Consider the following 16,732-nt stretch of genomic DNA (forward strand, 5'->3'; position numbering starts at 1 on the left):
GGACACGATGTGCCCGCCAGAATGGAGTCATCAGATTTCATTCCGGGCGCCTCAGAGATCGGTTCCCTGACGGCGCATTCCAACGAAGAGAGTCAGTTTGTCGGCAGTTCCAGCGGCGTCTTTTTTATCAACACTGTTCGCCAGGCTTTTTCCAAGAATCTCACTCCATCATCGAATGGGCCATCGTCCTCTGCTCAGGACTTCCCCCACCCAGAAGACACCATCGTGGGCAGCGAAGACTCTCCGCGGGGGGGCAAGCAGCATCATGCGCCTTCCACCAGAGCATCGCCCTCGATGACCGGGGACTCGGAATCCCTTGGTCGGTGGGGGTATGATCCAGATGTTGCAGCTGCTTTGGGATATGCTCCACCCGTTGAGATGGCCAAAGAGTTCATGATGGTGTATTTCAAGATCTGGCATCCTCTGTTTCCCTTTCTACACGGCCCAACGTTCCTCCAGGCAATGGAGTTGCTTTACTCTAGCGAACCGCAGAATAAGAACAAACCGGAATCGTCGTCGAATCATCGCAATGCGTGCTGGACGACAATATTCCAGTGCGTGTTCAATCTTGCTAGTCTGCTTCGTCCCGACATCCAATTGCCGGTAGAATCTCGGATTGAATCACCCAGCAGCATGCATTCCTTGCTGGCGACGCTGTCTTTCAAGCATGATATTCCCTCACTCCAAGCTCTTCTAGCGGCTCAGCTGTATCAGGTTGCGAAAATGTCGCTTCGAACCGCATCGACGTTTGGCGGCTGCACGCTCCGATCTATGCTTCATGGCGGTTTTCATCGCTGTCCATTTCGCTATAAAGAGCTTTCTTCGCACGATCGACAACTGAGAAAGAGGGTTTTCTGGTGCGCCTATGCCATTGACCGGTATCTGAGCCAGGCATTGGGGTTGCCCCTCGGTATCCAGGATTCGGATATCGACGTCTGTACTCCTGGAGCCTGTGAAGTTCACACCCAGCAAGCGTACAGTGCTCAAGTTCTCAAAACCGGATCATACGCATTTTCTCAATCTAGGGAGCCTTCTACTGGAGAAACTCCCGTGAGAGATGACGGAATGACCCCGCCAACAGAGACCCAACAAAAGCGACATGATAACGTCGCTCAGGGGACAGAAGAGCAACGCAAAAGGGAAGCTACCCTTGCAAGCTATGTTGAATCCGGGAAGCTCACAGGCCGGGCTCTGGAGCTATTCCATAAATCTATCATGGTCCGGTCTATCCGCCGAAGCTCTGTTCTCTTCCTCGTCACCGACGTCCACAAGTGGTGGAATGGTCTACCACCGGAGCTACAAGGCAGTCCTAACAAGCTGGAGGGAAATGCAACGGCTGCTATTATAAATAAGCCATTCGAATTTGGGCCATTCTTCACCATTCTCTACCAACACATGATCCTCCTCATCAACCGGCCTTCGCTGTCTTTGAATCCATCTTCTGCTGAATTCTGCTCAGGGTTGCAAACCTGCATTGGTGCCGCTCGGGGCATTCTCACTGCATTGGGAGCCCAAGTTGACGGAGGCCAAGCATTATTCTGGCCAGGGTTCTTATCTGCAGCATGGATGTCAGGGCTTGTTCTTGCTTTTGCCTGCCAACTCAAGCAATATGTCTTGTCCAAAGGGTCTCAGTAAGTGGCACTCCTAGACCGAATTTATTGAGTGTCCGACTAATTATCTTCACTTACAGGGAATTAAACGAATGTCTGAGGTTTTTGCATATAATGTCCGCTCAATGGGAACCAGCCAGACATTGCCATAAAGCACTCACATTATTATCATCGAATATCCGTCAACCCACCAACGACACCACCACAGAAACCCCCCAATCACCCTCTACACAGAACCACAACGCAGCTCGGCCCAGAAAACGAAAACTCAACGCAAACGAACCATTAAACCCCCACGACCCCTTCGCAGTAATACCAGACACCCATATTCCACCCAACACCAACAATCACGAAGTTCCCCTCGACACTACAATCCTCCCCACCCCAACAAACCTGGAACCTATCATCTCCACGTACGCAAATACACAACAGACCTCCCCTTCCAACTCGCAGGACCTGGAAAACCGTCTGTTTCTCGACGGTGGGTTTTCCGGGTCTACCATGACTCCGGCAAACCTGGATCTTAACATGGTTGATTTGCTTCAGGGAGCGAACTTTGATACCCTTTTTGATATGTTTGGGCAGCAGTATCCGAGTTTTTAGTTGTGTTGTGTGGCATGAATTGGGATTCGGGGTTGGTTGTATGTCTTACCTTTTGTAAATAAACATGTTGAATATATACCTGTGCATGAGCCAAGTGTCCGATTGCAGCATTGGGGTGCAAATATACTACTAGTAAGTAGTCCTACAAGATACAGGAGTTTACAGAGAACCAATTCCCGTGAGGAAGTCATAAGTCTATATTACACTCGTGTAAGATAGCTAAGATACGAGGTAGGTGATGATGAGAGGATGAGGGAGATGGGATAGGAAGAGAAAAGACGTCACAACTTCCTCCCCGAAGCAGGTCGTGAAAAAAATAGAAGGAAAAAATAGAAAGAGAGAAAGAAAAAGAAACATAACCGTCCGAACAACTTTTTTCTCCGATCCCAATGTTGTTTGTTTGGATGTCCTTTTCTTTTCTGTTTTTCTTTCTCTTGTGCCCCTTTTTTTCTTGTCCGTGCAGCACCACCATAGAGATAGTAAAGTAGCTACCGATGATTGTTGACACATGAAAGGATGGGTCAAACTATGGGATCTGATAAACCGAATGCCGTTGACTAGACATAGGTAGGTGACACCGCTAACAAAGTAACTTTTGGGAAACTGAGGGATATCAGGATCAGGAGAGGGAAAAAATAAAAAAAAGTAGGAAAAAAGAAATAAGAGAAATCGTTAACTCGAGAGAAAAAGGGGAACACGAAAGGTAGGTCATCAAAAACGTGAATCAAGAACTCCGAGCTGGCAGACAGTGAGCCGAACATGACATAAGGACATGATCCAGCCGTTGTCTGCCATTATATCAGGCATTGAGACACAGTCTACGACTTGTTCTCCTCGGTCGAGTCCACCTTGGCAGCCTCCTTGGGCTTGGCGGGCTCGCCGGTTGCCTCACCCTCATCAGTCTTGTTCTTCATGTACTCGTCATAAACACTGAGGGCCTCGTCAACCTTGGCGCGCAGGGCCTCCTCGTCCTCAAGCCTAAAGGGAGACGATTAGTATCTGGGTGCAAGAATAATAAACAAGTAGGGAATAACTTACAGGCTAAGGAGCTCGGTGTTCTCCATCTCCAAAAGCATGCCAGTGATCTTTCCAGCGAGCTCGGGCTGCTGGACCTGGATCTTGGGGTAGAGAGCTTCACCCAGCATCTGCTTCTGCTGAGCAGGAGGGGCGGAAGTCAGAGCCTGGGAGGTGATACCAGTGGCGGGAGCGGCCTCATCACGGGCAGCGGGCTGAGCAGCGTTCTGCCCACGGCCACCCTGACCAGGGCGCATCTGGCCTTGAAGAGGGACACCACCACGACCCTGGCCGAAACCAGGACCGCCACGCATACCCTGGCCCATAGGCATTCCAGGAACCTGGCCACGGCCACCAGCACCGCGTCCGAACTGAACCTGACCCATGGGGTAACCCATGCCGTTAGGGATGCCTCCGGGTCCCTGCATAGCACCCATGGGGATACCCTGGGCGAAGTTGGGGGGAAGCTGCTGGTTGGGGCCAACGCCACGTCCACCCTGCTGAGGGAAAGGACCGGGGAACTGGCCAGGGCGTCCGCCAGGGATACCAGTCATGACCATACCGGGCTGAGGGGCAAAAGGCAATCCACCGCGCTGAGCACCAGCGGGGATGAAGCCCTGCTGACCAGGTCCGTAGAAGACGGCGGGCTGCATGTACTGTGAAAAAGTTAGTGATCTGAATTACAGAACATTAAAGCAAAAGACGAGTGAACTTACAGGCTGGGGCATGCCAGCGGCGGCGGCAGCCTGCTGTTGTCTGATGGTGTTGCGAGCCTGGATGCTGGCCTCGAGCTGGCTTCTGCGGACATCCTTGCGCTGGGCAAGGGCAACGTACAGAGGCTTGCCGTTGACCATTCTCTGGTTCATCTCAGTCACAGCCTTGGAGGCCTCGTCAGGGCTGCTGAAGCAAACGAAACCGAAGCCCTTGCTCTTGCCAAGGGTCTTCTTCTCGCCCTTCTCGGCCTTCTTGGACTCCTTGTCCTCATCGGACTCCTTCTCCTCAGTCTTCTCAGTCTTCTCGGCCTCTCCAGACTCCTTCTCGTTCTCCTTGTTGGTCTCCTTCTCGGACTCGGAGGTCTCACCCTGCTCAACGTTGGTGTCACGCATGATCTTGGCGGAGGTGATGGTTCCGTAGGGGCCGAAAAGCTCACGGAGCTTCTCATCGTCAACGTCATCAGTGAGATTCTTCACGTAGAGGTTGACACCCTGGTACTTGGAGGCCTTCTCCAAGCGGGCAGCCTCGTACTGCTTGCGGAGCTCCTCCTCACGCTCGTGCTTCTTCTGGGCACGGCCGACGTAGAGCTTCTGGCTCTTGACCTCCTTCTCGTTGACCTCTTCGACGGCGGCCTGCGCACTCTCGTGGGTCGAGAAGTTAACGAAACCGAAGCCACGGCTCTTGCCATCCTGGTCACGGCTCAGGGTAGCGGAGGTGATGTCACCGAACTTCTCGAAGAGCTCACGGAACTCCTCGTCAGTGACCTCGGGGTCGACGTTCTTGACGTAGATGTTGGTGAAGTTGGCCTTCATCTCCTCGAACTTGCTCTGGCGGTCCTTCTTGGAGATGTGGTGTCCGACGAAGACCTTCTTGTCGTTCAACAGCATACCGTTGACGTGCTTGATGGCGTTGTTAGCGGCCTCGGCGGTCTCATAGTGGACGAAACCATAGCCCTTGGAGTTGGCAAACTCATCCTGAGCGACCTTGCAGCTAAGAATGTTACCGAAGGCAGCGAAGGTGTCGTGGAGGGCCTTGTTATCAATGGCGTTGTCCAGGTTCTTGATGAAAACGTTGCCCTGGCCAGTCTTGCGCAGAGCAGGGTCACGCTGGGACCACATGATACGGCAAGGCTTGCCCTTGATCAGAGTATAGTTAAGGTCCTCGAGGGCACGCTCACCATCGGCGGTGTTGTTGTAGTTAACGTAGGCATATCCAAGAGAGCGTCTGGTCACGGCGTCACGGCAGACACGGATGGAGGCGACCTGGCCGATGGAGGAGAAGAGCTCGTAGAGCATGGCCTCGGTGACCGAGGGGTCCAGCTCACCAACATAGAGGGAAGCAGAGTGGGGCTGGGTGTTGGGGGTAGCAGAAGGAGAGGAGCTCTCAACCGCAGTGGCCTCAGCGGCATTGGGGGCAGCGGCGTTACCGGCCTCGGGGGTGCCGTTGACAGTGTTGTCGGTGGCGGGAGTGGTAGCAACGTCGGCAGACATTTTGACGGGGCTGTTGAGCAGAAAGAAATTAGCATGCAAGAAGAAGAAAAGAATATCTATATCAAGATGAATATGTCAAGTGGTTCAATGCAAATATTAAAGCAAGACAGCTCACAACCGTCAATAGGAGGGGACAAAAAAAAAAAGGCAATACAATGTGTGCGTTGTGAGGTCAGAGACAAAAGACCGATACTCTCCCACGAAGCCACACTGAAAAATGAAAGACAACTGATAAGGCAAGAAAAGACAAGGCAAACCAATCATTAACAAGAAGCATATACATACAACCTAGATTAAATCTCCAAAGAGTATTTTTGAGAGGATTGGAGATGAAGAGCGACGCAATGTGACGCGATCACGAGGGATGAGGGAGGGAAAAAAAAAAAGGCGGCAGAGGAAAGGAAAATCTTCCACACACACACTGCACAGTTCAAAGAAAGATGAAAAGTGCGGGTAACTTTGATTTTTCTGGGATTTTCCGATTTTTTTTGAAGATTTTTTCGATGATTTTCGAAAAAAGGGGGGGAGGTTTAAAGAGAAGAAGAAGAAGAGGAAGAAGGGATGCTGGATTGAAGCAGCAGAGATGAAGATTTGGAGGGGAAGAAAAGAAAGAGAGAAAAGGCGGACTTTTTTTTTTTTCTTTCTTTTTTTTTTTTTCAAATTTTTTTTCTTTGTCTTTTTTTTTTTTTCTGGAAAACTCAAATGGAATTTTTTGTGAGGGCGACGCTAAACTTCATCAGGAAGGATGGCCTCGCCGCCTTGAGGGCTTCACAGTGGGTGGGTGAAGAGATGGTGATGCAATTCATGAGTTCATCAGAGTTGAGCCTAGGTTGGAGGGAAATAGACTGAAAGGAAAATGAGTCTTTGTCTGCAGCTGCTTTACTGCTGGCTAAATATAGAATGCATGCTTTGTCTACCTGTAATAGACGCTGTGGTGGCGATCCGAAACCTATAAAGAGTACCAAGGCAAGGACAAAGCAAAAAAGAAAATAAAATCAATTTGATAGAAAAAAAGTATTGACATTTACTGAACTAAGAATATGTAGAGTTAATGATTAGAACCATAATGGATAAAGTCAAGGTCAACATCATCTCCAAGACGCCTAAAGCTATGCAACCGACAGCTGACAGAGAACAAAAGAAAGAGAAGAAAAGTAGAAAGAGAGATACTCCTCCCCACTCCTAACCTCAAAATAGCCCAGAGTTGATCGCTTAGCTCAGATCAAATCCTGCCCCAGAATTGACCGCGTAGAGGAGCTTCTCCCGGAGTACGGTTGCATTGGAGTATCGCGGCAGCTTCAACAGATTCACGCATGTACTCGTACTCGGAAGCCGTTCCTGGTCCTCACTCGAGTCGCGGATGCTGAATCGGGGGTTCAAGTGGCTGAATCCCAACAATGGGGCTCGAGGAGTGGATGTCACAAACCGCAGCACCTTTTGCCTTTCTTCGTTGGTCATCTTCTCCATCACCTCCCAGAACAGTTTGACCGTTGAGTGCTCTTCCTTGTCGTCGCCAATCGTGTACACTCCGCCATACAGCGTGTTCCGTCGCAGATCCGAGACGTCGATATCGCCCGACTCACCGCTCACCAGAGTCTGCATTTCTGATTGGTTGAACATCGAGAGCCACGAAGGTTGGATGATCTGTCCTAGGCCCTGCAGGAAGGCATTGGTCTGCAAGGCCGGCTGCACCTGGAGTCGGTAGCGGGCGATGTAGGAAATGTACACCAATCGGTTTTGATTCGTAACAGGTATATCGGACCCATTGCCTTTCAGATCCCGAGTGATCGTGCGACTAGGGGAATTCGATAGCGGTATCGTGTCGGTGACGGTGAAGTTCAACGCAAAGTCTTCCACGTCTCCCGGGTAGTTCTTCAGTTGTAGCTGCAATCAAATGTCAGACATCGATTATTCAAATCATATCGGGTCCAACTTACCAATCCCTGATAGAGGCCTTGGTCAAGGTCTTTCAGGTCGTTGAGATTAGCACGGTATGCTGTCTCTTTCTGCGCGGAACCCGTGCCACCCGTCAAGGCCCATTTGAGCAAGAAAAAGGGCGCAAAATTGACATCCACCAGAATTCCTTCGTAAAGACACTTGCCAATTACTCGCCCCAAAAATTCGAATCGTCGGAGTAGATCGCGAACCTGCTCATTCCATTCTGCGCTTCGTTCAACAAAGCCCACCTGTCGAAGAAGCTCTTTGCGCTGCTCGACAGCAGCTGGGTTTGGGTAGAGCAAGTGTTGATCGTTTTCTTCGAATAGGTGAAGCTCACTCGTGGATTTGAAAGCCTCATTCGTGACGCTTGTCAAGAACTCTTTGGTCACACCACCACCGTCAATTCCCGCTTCCACTGTGTTGAATTTATCAATGAAGCTGATTTGGATTGGCTCCTTGAGGCCTTCGCCCAATTCGTAGAATTGCTCAAAGGCATCTTCAAAAACACTCTCACGCTTGATGTTCGCGTGGTGCCGACCGAGGATGTCTTGCACTGCAGGGCGCCCATCGATCATGCGGCCCATCGAAGCCTGAGCGACCGACATACGCCACGCGTCGGGGTCGATGAAACCTTGTCTTCTGCGTAGCTGATCCCGGAAGATGAACTCGCGGAATATCTGGACTCTTGTTGGAAAGGGGATGAAGAAGGGCATGTTCCTCAGTATCTCAAGTCTAGGTGCCACGGCCTCAAGCTGCTTCCTTCGAGCGGCTTGCTGCTGACGCCGTCTGAGTGCCTCAATGCGACGTGTTTGCTGAGCACGGCCTGTACCGATTAGACCCAAGGATGGCTCGTAGAAATTATCGTTCATCAGGTCATTTTCCTCTTCATCATCCTCGTCATCCTGGAGCTGGTGTCTGTTTTCCTCTTCTGCAACGACAGCAGGTATGAAACCCTCCATGTCGAATCGACTAGTCATCAACCAATGCCCATCTGGAAGAAACTTCCGTCTCGAACTGTGTGGAGAGTAAAGTCAGCATCGTCAAGTAAATCTTCAAAAGGTTTCAAGGAATGAAACATACTCGCGTTCGTGAATCATTCGTAGCAGACCTGTCACCAATCCCTTGAAGTAGTCCAGTGGAATTCCAGTGACTCCGGGTAGTCCCTTTTCCTTGTTCTTCATCTCAAGGTCTTTAACGCTGCTGATGGAGTCTGAAGCTGGGACCAGAGAGCTGAAATAACTTCGAATCCCCCCAGTATCCTGCGTAGTTTCGTTCTCACTAAGATCAGCCGAGTTCCAATACAAGGTAAAAGCCAGGTTCTTGAGAAATATTGTCATATCCTGGACCTCTTTTAATGGCAACGCGCTCTCTTTGGTCCACGAGACCCTCGTATTCGCAGAGGCAGTAAACGACGACCCACTCGAAAAGAACTCTTCATCATCCATAACTTTCAAAACGAAGGTGTACAGTTCTAGAAACAGGAGGACTATCGTCCATTCTCCATCTCTCTCACTTGGCGTTATGTCGGAAAGCTTGGGATCCTTCACGTCTTCTGCTGGATTCAGCAAAGAAAGAACCTTGGTTGAATCATGGCTGATTGTCGCGAATATCCGGCTAGACCTGGAGGCCTGCCAGAAGTATTTGATCGCTGGTATTCTAGAGCCGGGCTGGCCTGCCAATTGATCACCTGTAGCGGCCGATCCCAAGTATAGCCACATACGAATATCATCTCCCCGGCGAGGGAACACTCTCAGAAGCGTCAGGGCGTATGTAGCAAGGATTTTGGCTTCTTGGGATGCATCCGATTGGAAATTTGCAAACTCTCCCTGGGATAGATGGTCGGATTGGAGTTGTGATAAAAGTCCCGTGATGTTGCTCTGGTTGATCAAGCTGAATAATTGTTCTTTGATAAATGGTTGCAGTGGATATCTTTCAGGGGACTCATCATAATCACCACTTTCTTCCATTTCCAATCGCCGCGAAACATGCACAGCGGTGGAATTCAGCAGCTCCGACACGGTTTTCACGAACCCAGGTTCTGGTGCTTGACGGCTAGCCTGGCTCCCCAGAGCATACCGATGAAAGAAGATAAAATAAGCAAGCAGCCACAGTCGTGCCTCGACATCTTCAGATTTTAAGAGTGCATCTGCAAATTGTGTGTTCTGGGATCCCATAGCCGACGTTAGCAGCTTATAGTTGATGTTGTTCGCTAGCTCATCAAGCGTCCCTAGGTATGCCGGAAGATCCGGGATAATAAGATAGCTCCTGGCAAACCACTCATAGGCAGTTAGAGTCTCAGAGGTGATCGGTCGAAGCAAGGCGAGGACACTCTGGACAAGGTGATCTTTCGATAAATGCGCTGTGTGAGAAAGGAGGTCTATGTTTTTCGTCAAAATAGCCATCACAGCATAATAGTCTCTAGCCAGTCGCGCCATGGGCTTGGGGATTAGGCCTGTCAGGAATGCCAGCAACTGCAGGAGATGGCTGACTGCGAATCCCGGCACTGTCGGAGATGTTGCCGATTGTAGCACGCGGAGGGTGAGCTTCGCAAGACGCCTCAGTAATGTCGTCCATTCTCGTTCAGTTGCAATCGATGGAATCTCCCACAGGGTCTTCTGGAAAGCGCTCGAAAAGTACACAAGGCGAGTAATATCACTGCTATTCCACGGCTCCAAGAACTGCACCAAGAGCCTCAGCTGTGAAAGGCAATCTGGAGCCGATCGATACCGGAGAGCAAGCTGAGCATCATCAAAGTCTGGCTGCCCTGACAGATTCTGGAATGACAAAAGAACATCTGACTTTTGCTGCTCAGCGGCATCCCACTCTCTCCGCCATGTGTTGCGCGTTATCTTCCTGCTCCGATAACCCCGCCATGTGCGCTGTACGATCCGGCTTGCCCCCAATCGTTCTCTCTCCTGTTGTCTCAGTGCCCGCTCCTGCTGTGCGATCGCGAGGGTATTCTGTGTTCCGGCACCGTGAGGGTTCTGTCTGCCCGAAGGAAATGCAGCGAAAGGGTTCGTATTGCGGGCTCCGAGATTCACCTGCCGCGGACGGCGAGAGTTGCCCGTGAAGGACTGGAACATAGCTTCGTCCTCTTTTTCAGTTCAAAGTCCAATAAAAGTTTATCTGCGGGTTAAATGATCACTGGGGTATTAATATGCAGGACCAAATCACCCCATGCCGCAAAAGTCGCTCAAAGAAGGTAATGTTTGTGGGTGGAAGATAACTCGGACTATGACATACGCCGGAAATATGATAGCGGTTGGAGTAACAGCGGAGCTGCGGTGATCGGCGGTATGCACACGCACTTTTTTGCCCGCCGACAGAGCACATCATGACTGCCATCTCTTATTGCCACTCACCACGACACCAGCTGAAGATTCCATCGGAGGGGCTGAATAAATAAACTACAGGAGATAAGGTTGAGATAGATGCTACATTGAAAGATAGACAGCTGAGGCTTGTGACAATTATTGTGGCATTTGGACAGAGACTTCCTCTTATATATGATCTCGAATGATATAAACCTGAACCATGAAATGCAAAAATCCCGAAGATGCGCCGCAAAGCTGAAATACCCAGAAAAAAGAGGATAGTCAGGATGCCCATTGTCCCCCGCTGATTGATATCTGTGCAACCTTGGAAGATAAACCCATCCACGAGACCCCGGTGTGAGCTCTGTCCAAATGCTTCAAGTATCACACATACTGTACATATAATACACAAAGGTTGCGGTCGACCAGCGAGCAGGAAATGGGTAGGGAGAGCGTGAACGCCCAGGTGTGTTTCGATGACACTCTCCGGCGAGAAAATGCTAGCATCCACGACTATAGCAGTCAGAGCGGCGTCACAACAGCCATGCCAGAACAATTTTTCATACCAGCTTTCAAGTCTCATCGATGTCACCCTACTCGACTAGGAGACGGCTATTGGCGAGGTGTTGTTGCCTGTTCTTTTGCTTCTTCCTCAAGTCGTTCCTGTTCAAGGACCTCATATCCATTGTCCGATGCCCACATATCAAGGTAATCCTTGCCACCGAATGCCCGCTCGACCGTAATAATTCTGTTGTTCTTCTCGATCTCATTTGTGTATCTGGTTCGTGTCGGGGCCATGTTTTTCGTTACAAAGGGCGTGAGCTTTACATCTTGTTAGCCTAGCTAGTCTCTAACTTGTACGCTGGGATCGTTGTAATTGCTCACCTTGAATTGATCGAGATTTTCCGGAACGACATAAGTGCGGACCTTTTTCCAATCAACCACGTATGAACCCTTCTTGGAGAAATATCCCATGGAGCCGGTTCGGTTTCCCTTGTAGTAACCGCCATTGACCTGCTTCGTGGTCAAGCGCAATCGCGCCATCATCGGTTGAGAAGGCTTGAACATCTTGAGCAGCTGTAAAGACCGATCTGTCCCTAAACGAACTGGGGATTGATTGCGCTGAGCTTCTGACGATGGTCCAGTTGTCGGAGTAGTTGAAATCCCCGTCTCAAGGCTCTGAAAGTCGGACGGCGCTAATTAGCTCCGCCGCGCCGAACTTTTTTTTTGCTGCGGGCAAAGAAAAAAAAGTTGAATGCACCACCCCCACACTTTTTTACTGACTAGCAACGAGTTTTTTTCGTTATTTTCTTCTACGCATATTACGACTGATTAGAAGGGATTAAATACTCAGTCTGGGACATACGCGACCATGCCTCGAAGGCAAACTCAGTTGCGTGGTCCAAAGGATCAGTCCTCGCAAAAGCAAGGCCCAAAGAGGGTCCCCAAGAGAAAGGCCGGAAAGGCTTTGAACGCCCTCTCTATCGCCGAGCAGCAATTTCCTACCAAGGTTAAGATTCGACGTAACCGATTAGGCGAACGCGATGACCCTGCTGCTGCTGCTGCTGCTGCTGCTGCTGCTGCACGCAAGCGAAACCATGGCCGTGATGAAGGCGATTCAGATGGCCCCGATTTCAAACGTCGCAGAACCGTTGATGACTCCAGCGAAAATGGCGGCAGCGATAGCGAAGGTCATGAGTGGAGGTTAGGAGAGGTTGGGAGTGACGATGACAGTGACCTCGATAGTGACGAAGCTATGGGCGAAAGCGACGAGGAAAGATTCGAAGGCTTTGCATTCCGCGGAAGCTCTACTATGAAGTCGAAACCAAAAACCTCTGACAAGGCAAAGCGGAGCCGCCAGATCAACCTTGACGAGGATGCTGACGAATCAGAGGATGAAAATATGGACGAAGATGATGATGATGATGATCTAGGAGATGATGCAGTGGATCTTACTACTGCATGGGATATGAATATGGCGGAGGAAGAAGAAGAAAACAAGAAGGCATCCAAGTCCAAGAAACCCGCAGAAAACGATGATTCCGAGGAGTACGATTCCGAAAGCGAAGACGATGAATCTGAAGAAGAGTCTGACGACGATGCTGGGTTGTCAGATGAAGATGATGCTGATAACGAATATGGGCTATCGAAATTGCAAAATTTCGTCAACTCCATGAACACAGAGCCTACCAATAAACCAGGACGGAAGTCAGGTGCCAAACAAGAGCACGGAAAGCCAACGGAGTATGGATTGACGTCTTCACGAAAATTGACTCTCGCCGACCTCATGCCCTCGATTACAGACTCTCGCCTGAAAAACTCATTGAAAAACATTGATTCCGCTCCTCAGAAAGCAACATCATCTGGTATTCCCGGGAAGCTAGATGCACCTCTGGCAAAACGCCAACAGGATAAGCTGGAGCGAGCAGCAGCCTATGAAAAGAGCAAGGAGACTATGGATCGTTGGCTCGATACGGTCAAGGCCAACCGCAGAGCAGAACACCTCATGTTCCCTCTTCCCGACCCCGATGCCCAGCAAACGGATAGAATAGACACTGTTAAACCACAGAACGACCTCGAAAACGCCATTCAGAACATCCTTCAAGAAAGTGGACTTGTGGAGGAAAATGGAAAATCAGCCGAAGACCAGTTTCAAGAGTTTGAGGAATTACAAGCGCGTAAACTGCCAATTGAGGAAATCCAGGCCCGTCGAGCAGAGCTGCGCAAACGCCGTGATTTAATGTTCCGGGAGGAGGTTCGCTCCAAGCGTATCAAGAAGATTAAGAGCAAGTCATACCGTCGGGTTCATCGGAAGGAACGAGAGAGGCTGGAGCAGCAAGAGAGGCAAGCTCTTCTCGAAGCAGGTGTGGACTTGGATGAACAGGAGAAGGAAAAGAACGAGCGAATGCGAGCAGAGGCTAGAATGGGCTCGAAGCACCGAGAGAGCAAATGGGCCAAGAGTCTCAAGCAGACGGGCCGTACAGCTTGGGATGACGAAGCCCGACATGGTGCGGCAGAACTTGCTCAGAAAGAGGAGGAGCTGCGCAAGAGAATTGAAGGCAAACGCGTCTCTCATGGAGACGATGATTACCTTGGCTCATCTAGCTCAGAGTCCGAAGATGAGGACCCATGGCAAGAGGCCGACTCAGACTATCAAAACCGCAAGCTCCGCCAAAAGCTCGACAAAGTTGAGGGCGGTGATGATGCCGCGCCAGAATTGAAGGGACCTCACTCTAAGCTCCTTTCCATGAAGTTCATGCAGAACGCAGAAGCCTCGCGCAAAGCACAAAATGACGCAGAGGTCAGACGACTCAACCGAGATCTTCATGGGGAGGAGTCACAATCCGAGGCAGAGTCTGAAGTTGGTCGGCGGAAATTTGGTCAGTCACAGGGCGTCAAGCCACAGAAGAAACCTCAAACTCAAACTCGAAATGAGTTTGAAGAAGCACCCGGGTCTGATGATGAAGAAATGGGAGCACCAGATGCAGAACAGGATGTCGACATTGTGGTTGACCGGCCTGAGAAACAGAAGACTACACGCCCCGTGAACAACAAGTCTCAATCTCTCTCTTCAAGCAAGCCCTTTGAGAAGCAAGAGTCTGCTGCCGAAGAGGAGAACCCATGGCTGGTCCAGACAAACCGGAACAACCGTCGAGCGACTGCAGATGATTCACAGCCAACTGTCGACATTTCCCTAACTGATTCCAAGTCTAATGACGTTGTGTCAAATGATGCTCCCAAGAGTCAGAAAGCCAAGAAGTCAGCCTCTAAGAAGCAAACCGTCCAACATGACGATGACAGCGATGATGAAAGCAATGTGCCAGTGCTTCTCAAGAACCATGATCTTGTGAAGCGAGCCTTTGCTGGGGATGAGGTCGTACAAGACTTCGATCAAGAGAAGGAAGAAGCCATTGAAGAGGAGGGTGATCAAGTGATTGATAATACCCTTCCTGGATGGGGAAACTGGGCTGGCGATGGAGTTAGCAAGAAGCAGCAGAAACGACAGAAGCGTTTTACCACTACTGTTGAGGGTGTGAAGCCCGAGAACCGCAAGGATGCAAAACTCTCGCGGGTCATCATCAACGAGAAGCGTGTCAAGAAGGTAAGGATATTCCTTTATTTCTATCAATTATCTTACAAATCCTAAACTAATCATCTCCTTCTAGAATAACAAATACTTGGCCACACAGCTTCCCCACCCCTTCGAGACCAAGCAGCAGTACGAAAGATCGCTCCGTCTTCCAATTGGCCCCGAATGGTCTACCAAGGAGACACACCAAAGTTCAACCAAGCCTCGCGTTATGGTCAAGCAGGGTGTCATCAAGGCCATGGAGAAGCCTATGGTTTAAGCTGGAGTCTACAGTTTGTAATTTCTGGTGTTATCTGGCCATTGATGAACGAGGTTCGGATAGAGATACCACGTCTTTCAGTTACGTTATTATAGATATGGATCGTACTTTATAGCGCAGGATCAAGCTCTCTGGTCAAGAGCTGACTGCTTCAATATGGTACTAAACGAGTGTGCATTGGGGGACTCAAAAGATGTTGTCTGTATTTTAATGATCAATCATTCCAAAAGAATTTCCTATTTCAAGGCTGGCCTAACAACCTTCGGCACAATAAATGAAGCCACTGACTTGGCAATCCCTAATATCCTCTGTCTTGATGTTTATAAGATACTGATGATCTGGTCGGGTGGACCGTGGTGGTGTTTTGCAGTTGCACAAAAGCCTTTGAGCTGGTCAGCAGGAAGCAAACCACCTTCACAGCGACGACTTCCAGGGATGCCTTCAACAGCCCCTGTCCATCAAGAAGACATCCTAATTCATATCTGCATGGATGTCAAAATCAAGAGTGACGATGACCACGCGTGTCAGTCTCGATCGGAACAAGCTGCCCCTCGTGTCTCCCTCTCGAGATCCGCTGGAATGCAGCCAACCCTACGCAGCCCAGTTAACCCAGATCCATCCCTCCCTCCGAAACATCAACAATTGGCATATTCAACGAAGCCAAAAACAAAGTCAATAAAATTAATAATTTTTTTCGACTGTCGGGTGATATTCAGAGCAATGATTCTCACGTGGTCTGATGCTGTTCCTGGCTGTTTAGTCGTCGCCGGAACTCTTCTGCCTTACTCCACCTTTCGTCACTCCCCAGGGACCTCGAATGCGGGATAAATTGAACCGTTGCAACCGCTTCACTTGTTTGACTTTCAGGATTCACCTTGGCTTTTATTATCAGACGGTCGAGCCAGTTGCGCCAGGTCAGTAAAGCCCTACATACCTCTCTGTGGGGACCAATTCACGCCAGCTTCAAGACAATTGCTCTTTGTCGCGGTGATTGCCCATTCCGCTTCCCTGGTTCCTGCATTGTTCGGCCCCTTTGGGAGCCTCAATGAATGTGTTTTATTCCATGTGTCCAATTGTCCATGCTTCAATTGGTGTACTGACTGACGGCTGACTAGATCGACATACTCGAAATATTCCCCCAGGGCCATTCACTGGAAGCTGTCATTGGGTGTCACTCGATTGGGGTTGGATGATTGCTTGCCTGGGATTCACGCTAGCTGTGAGCCAGTGAATGGAATTTGTTTACCTTTTATATCGGTGAGCTATGTTCTTTTCACATCTCTTTCTTTCCTCCTCTCGATCATCGTTCTCTTTCTCTCTCGCCTGCTTCAAGTCGTACCCTGGAGAAGATTCGTGCTCTGCTCCACCCTCTCTCCTTCTAGCTGCTTTGTGTCCAGTATACTGGATGCTTAGCTAGGGGGGCATTGACTGGGTTGGGCGCAGTATTCGTTCTTTTACTCTCTATTTCTTTTCGTCTTCGTGTTCATCTTTGCCTTTCCTGGCTGGATTTCTCTGCTTCTATCGTTCATTCCACCCGTCTCCTTGCCCCGTAGCGAAGGCTACATTCATTTCAGGACTTCTCGAAATTGGTCTTTGCTTTGCTTTTTTCCTTTAGTTTTTCCCATTTTTCTGTCCTTCACGATGCAGTCGTTCGTTTCGAAAATGAGGGCCGGAGCAGGATGGCGCTCGACATTCATGCT

The 16,732-nt window shown here is 49.8% G+C and overlaps 7 protein-coding genes across 7 annotated transcripts; 3 read left to right on the forward strand and 4 right to left on the reverse strand.

Moving 5' to 3' along the window:
* Positions 1-21: 21 nt before the first annotated feature.
* Positions 22-2,213, forward strand: ASPWEDRAFT_169385 (transcription factor domain-containing protein; the record flags this gene model as incomplete). The annotated part of the gene is made up of 2 exons (XM_040830452.1): positions 22-1,631; positions 1,691-2,213. 2 exons carry the CDS (start codon positions 22-24, stop codon positions 2,211-2,213), a joined length of 2,133 nt encoding a protein of 710 aa, XP_040693219.1.
* Positions 2,214-3,031: 818 nt separating this feature from the next.
* pab1 (polyadenylate-binding protein) lies at positions 3,032-5,431 on the reverse strand (the record flags this gene model as incomplete). Its single annotated transcript, XM_040827553.1, has 3 exons — positions 3,032-3,191; positions 3,252-3,883; positions 3,944-5,431. The coding sequence occupies 3 exons, from the start codon at positions 5,429-5,431 to the stop codon at positions 3,032-3,034; spliced, it is 2,280 nt and encodes a 759-aa protein (XP_040693220.1).
* A 1,212-nt stretch (positions 5,432-6,643) lies between these two features.
* Positions 6,644-10,452, reverse strand: ASPWEDRAFT_104457 (HECT-type E3 ubiquitin-protein ligase; the record flags this gene model as incomplete). The annotated part of the gene is made up of 3 exons (XM_040827645.1): positions 6,644-7,315; positions 7,369-8,383; positions 8,450-10,452. 3 exons carry the CDS (start codon positions 10,450-10,452, stop codon positions 6,644-6,646), a joined length of 3,690 nt encoding a protein of 1,229 aa, XP_040693221.1.
* Positions 10,453-10,585: 133 nt separating this feature from the next.
* ASPWEDRAFT_378591 (uncharacterized protein) lies at positions 10,586-11,510 on the reverse strand. Its single transcript, XM_040834772.1, has one exon. The coding sequence runs from the start codon at positions 11,264-11,266 to the stop codon at positions 10,718-10,720; it is 549 nt and encodes a 182-aa protein (XP_040693222.1). The 5' UTR covers positions 11,267-11,510; the 3' UTR covers positions 10,586-10,717.
* ASPWEDRAFT_169388 (mitochondrial 54S ribosomal protein mL41) lies at positions 11,296-11,751 on the reverse strand (the record flags this gene model as incomplete). The annotated part of the gene is made up of 2 exons (XM_040830453.1): positions 11,296-11,505; positions 11,569-11,751. 2 exons carry the CDS (start codon positions 11,749-11,751, stop codon positions 11,296-11,298), a joined length of 393 nt encoding a protein of 130 aa, XP_040693223.1.
* A 304-nt stretch (positions 11,752-12,055) lies between these two features.
* Positions 12,056-15,032, forward strand: ASPWEDRAFT_169389 (UTP14 family protein; the record flags this gene model as incomplete). The annotated part of the gene is made up of 2 exons (XM_040830454.1): positions 12,056-14,785; positions 14,850-15,032. 2 exons carry the CDS (start codon positions 12,056-12,058, stop codon positions 15,030-15,032), a joined length of 2,913 nt encoding a protein of 970 aa, XP_040693224.1.
* On the forward strand, positions 15,010-16,297 carry ASPWEDRAFT_379276 (uncharacterized protein). Its single transcript, XM_040834793.1, has one exon. It carries the CDS (start codon positions 15,189-15,191, stop codon positions 15,858-15,860), a length of 672 nt encoding a protein of 223 aa, XP_040693225.1. The 5' UTR covers positions 15,010-15,188; the 3' UTR covers positions 15,861-16,297.
* Positions 16,298-16,732: the final 435 nt, after the last annotated feature.

This window comes from Aspergillus wentii (genome assembly GCF_001890725.1).
Source record: "Aspergillus wentii DTO 134E9 unplaced genomic scaffold ASPWEscaffold_2, whole genome shotgun sequence".
Lineage (NCBI taxonomy): Eukaryota > Fungi > Ascomycota > Eurotiomycetes > Eurotiales > Aspergillaceae > Aspergillus > Aspergillus wentii.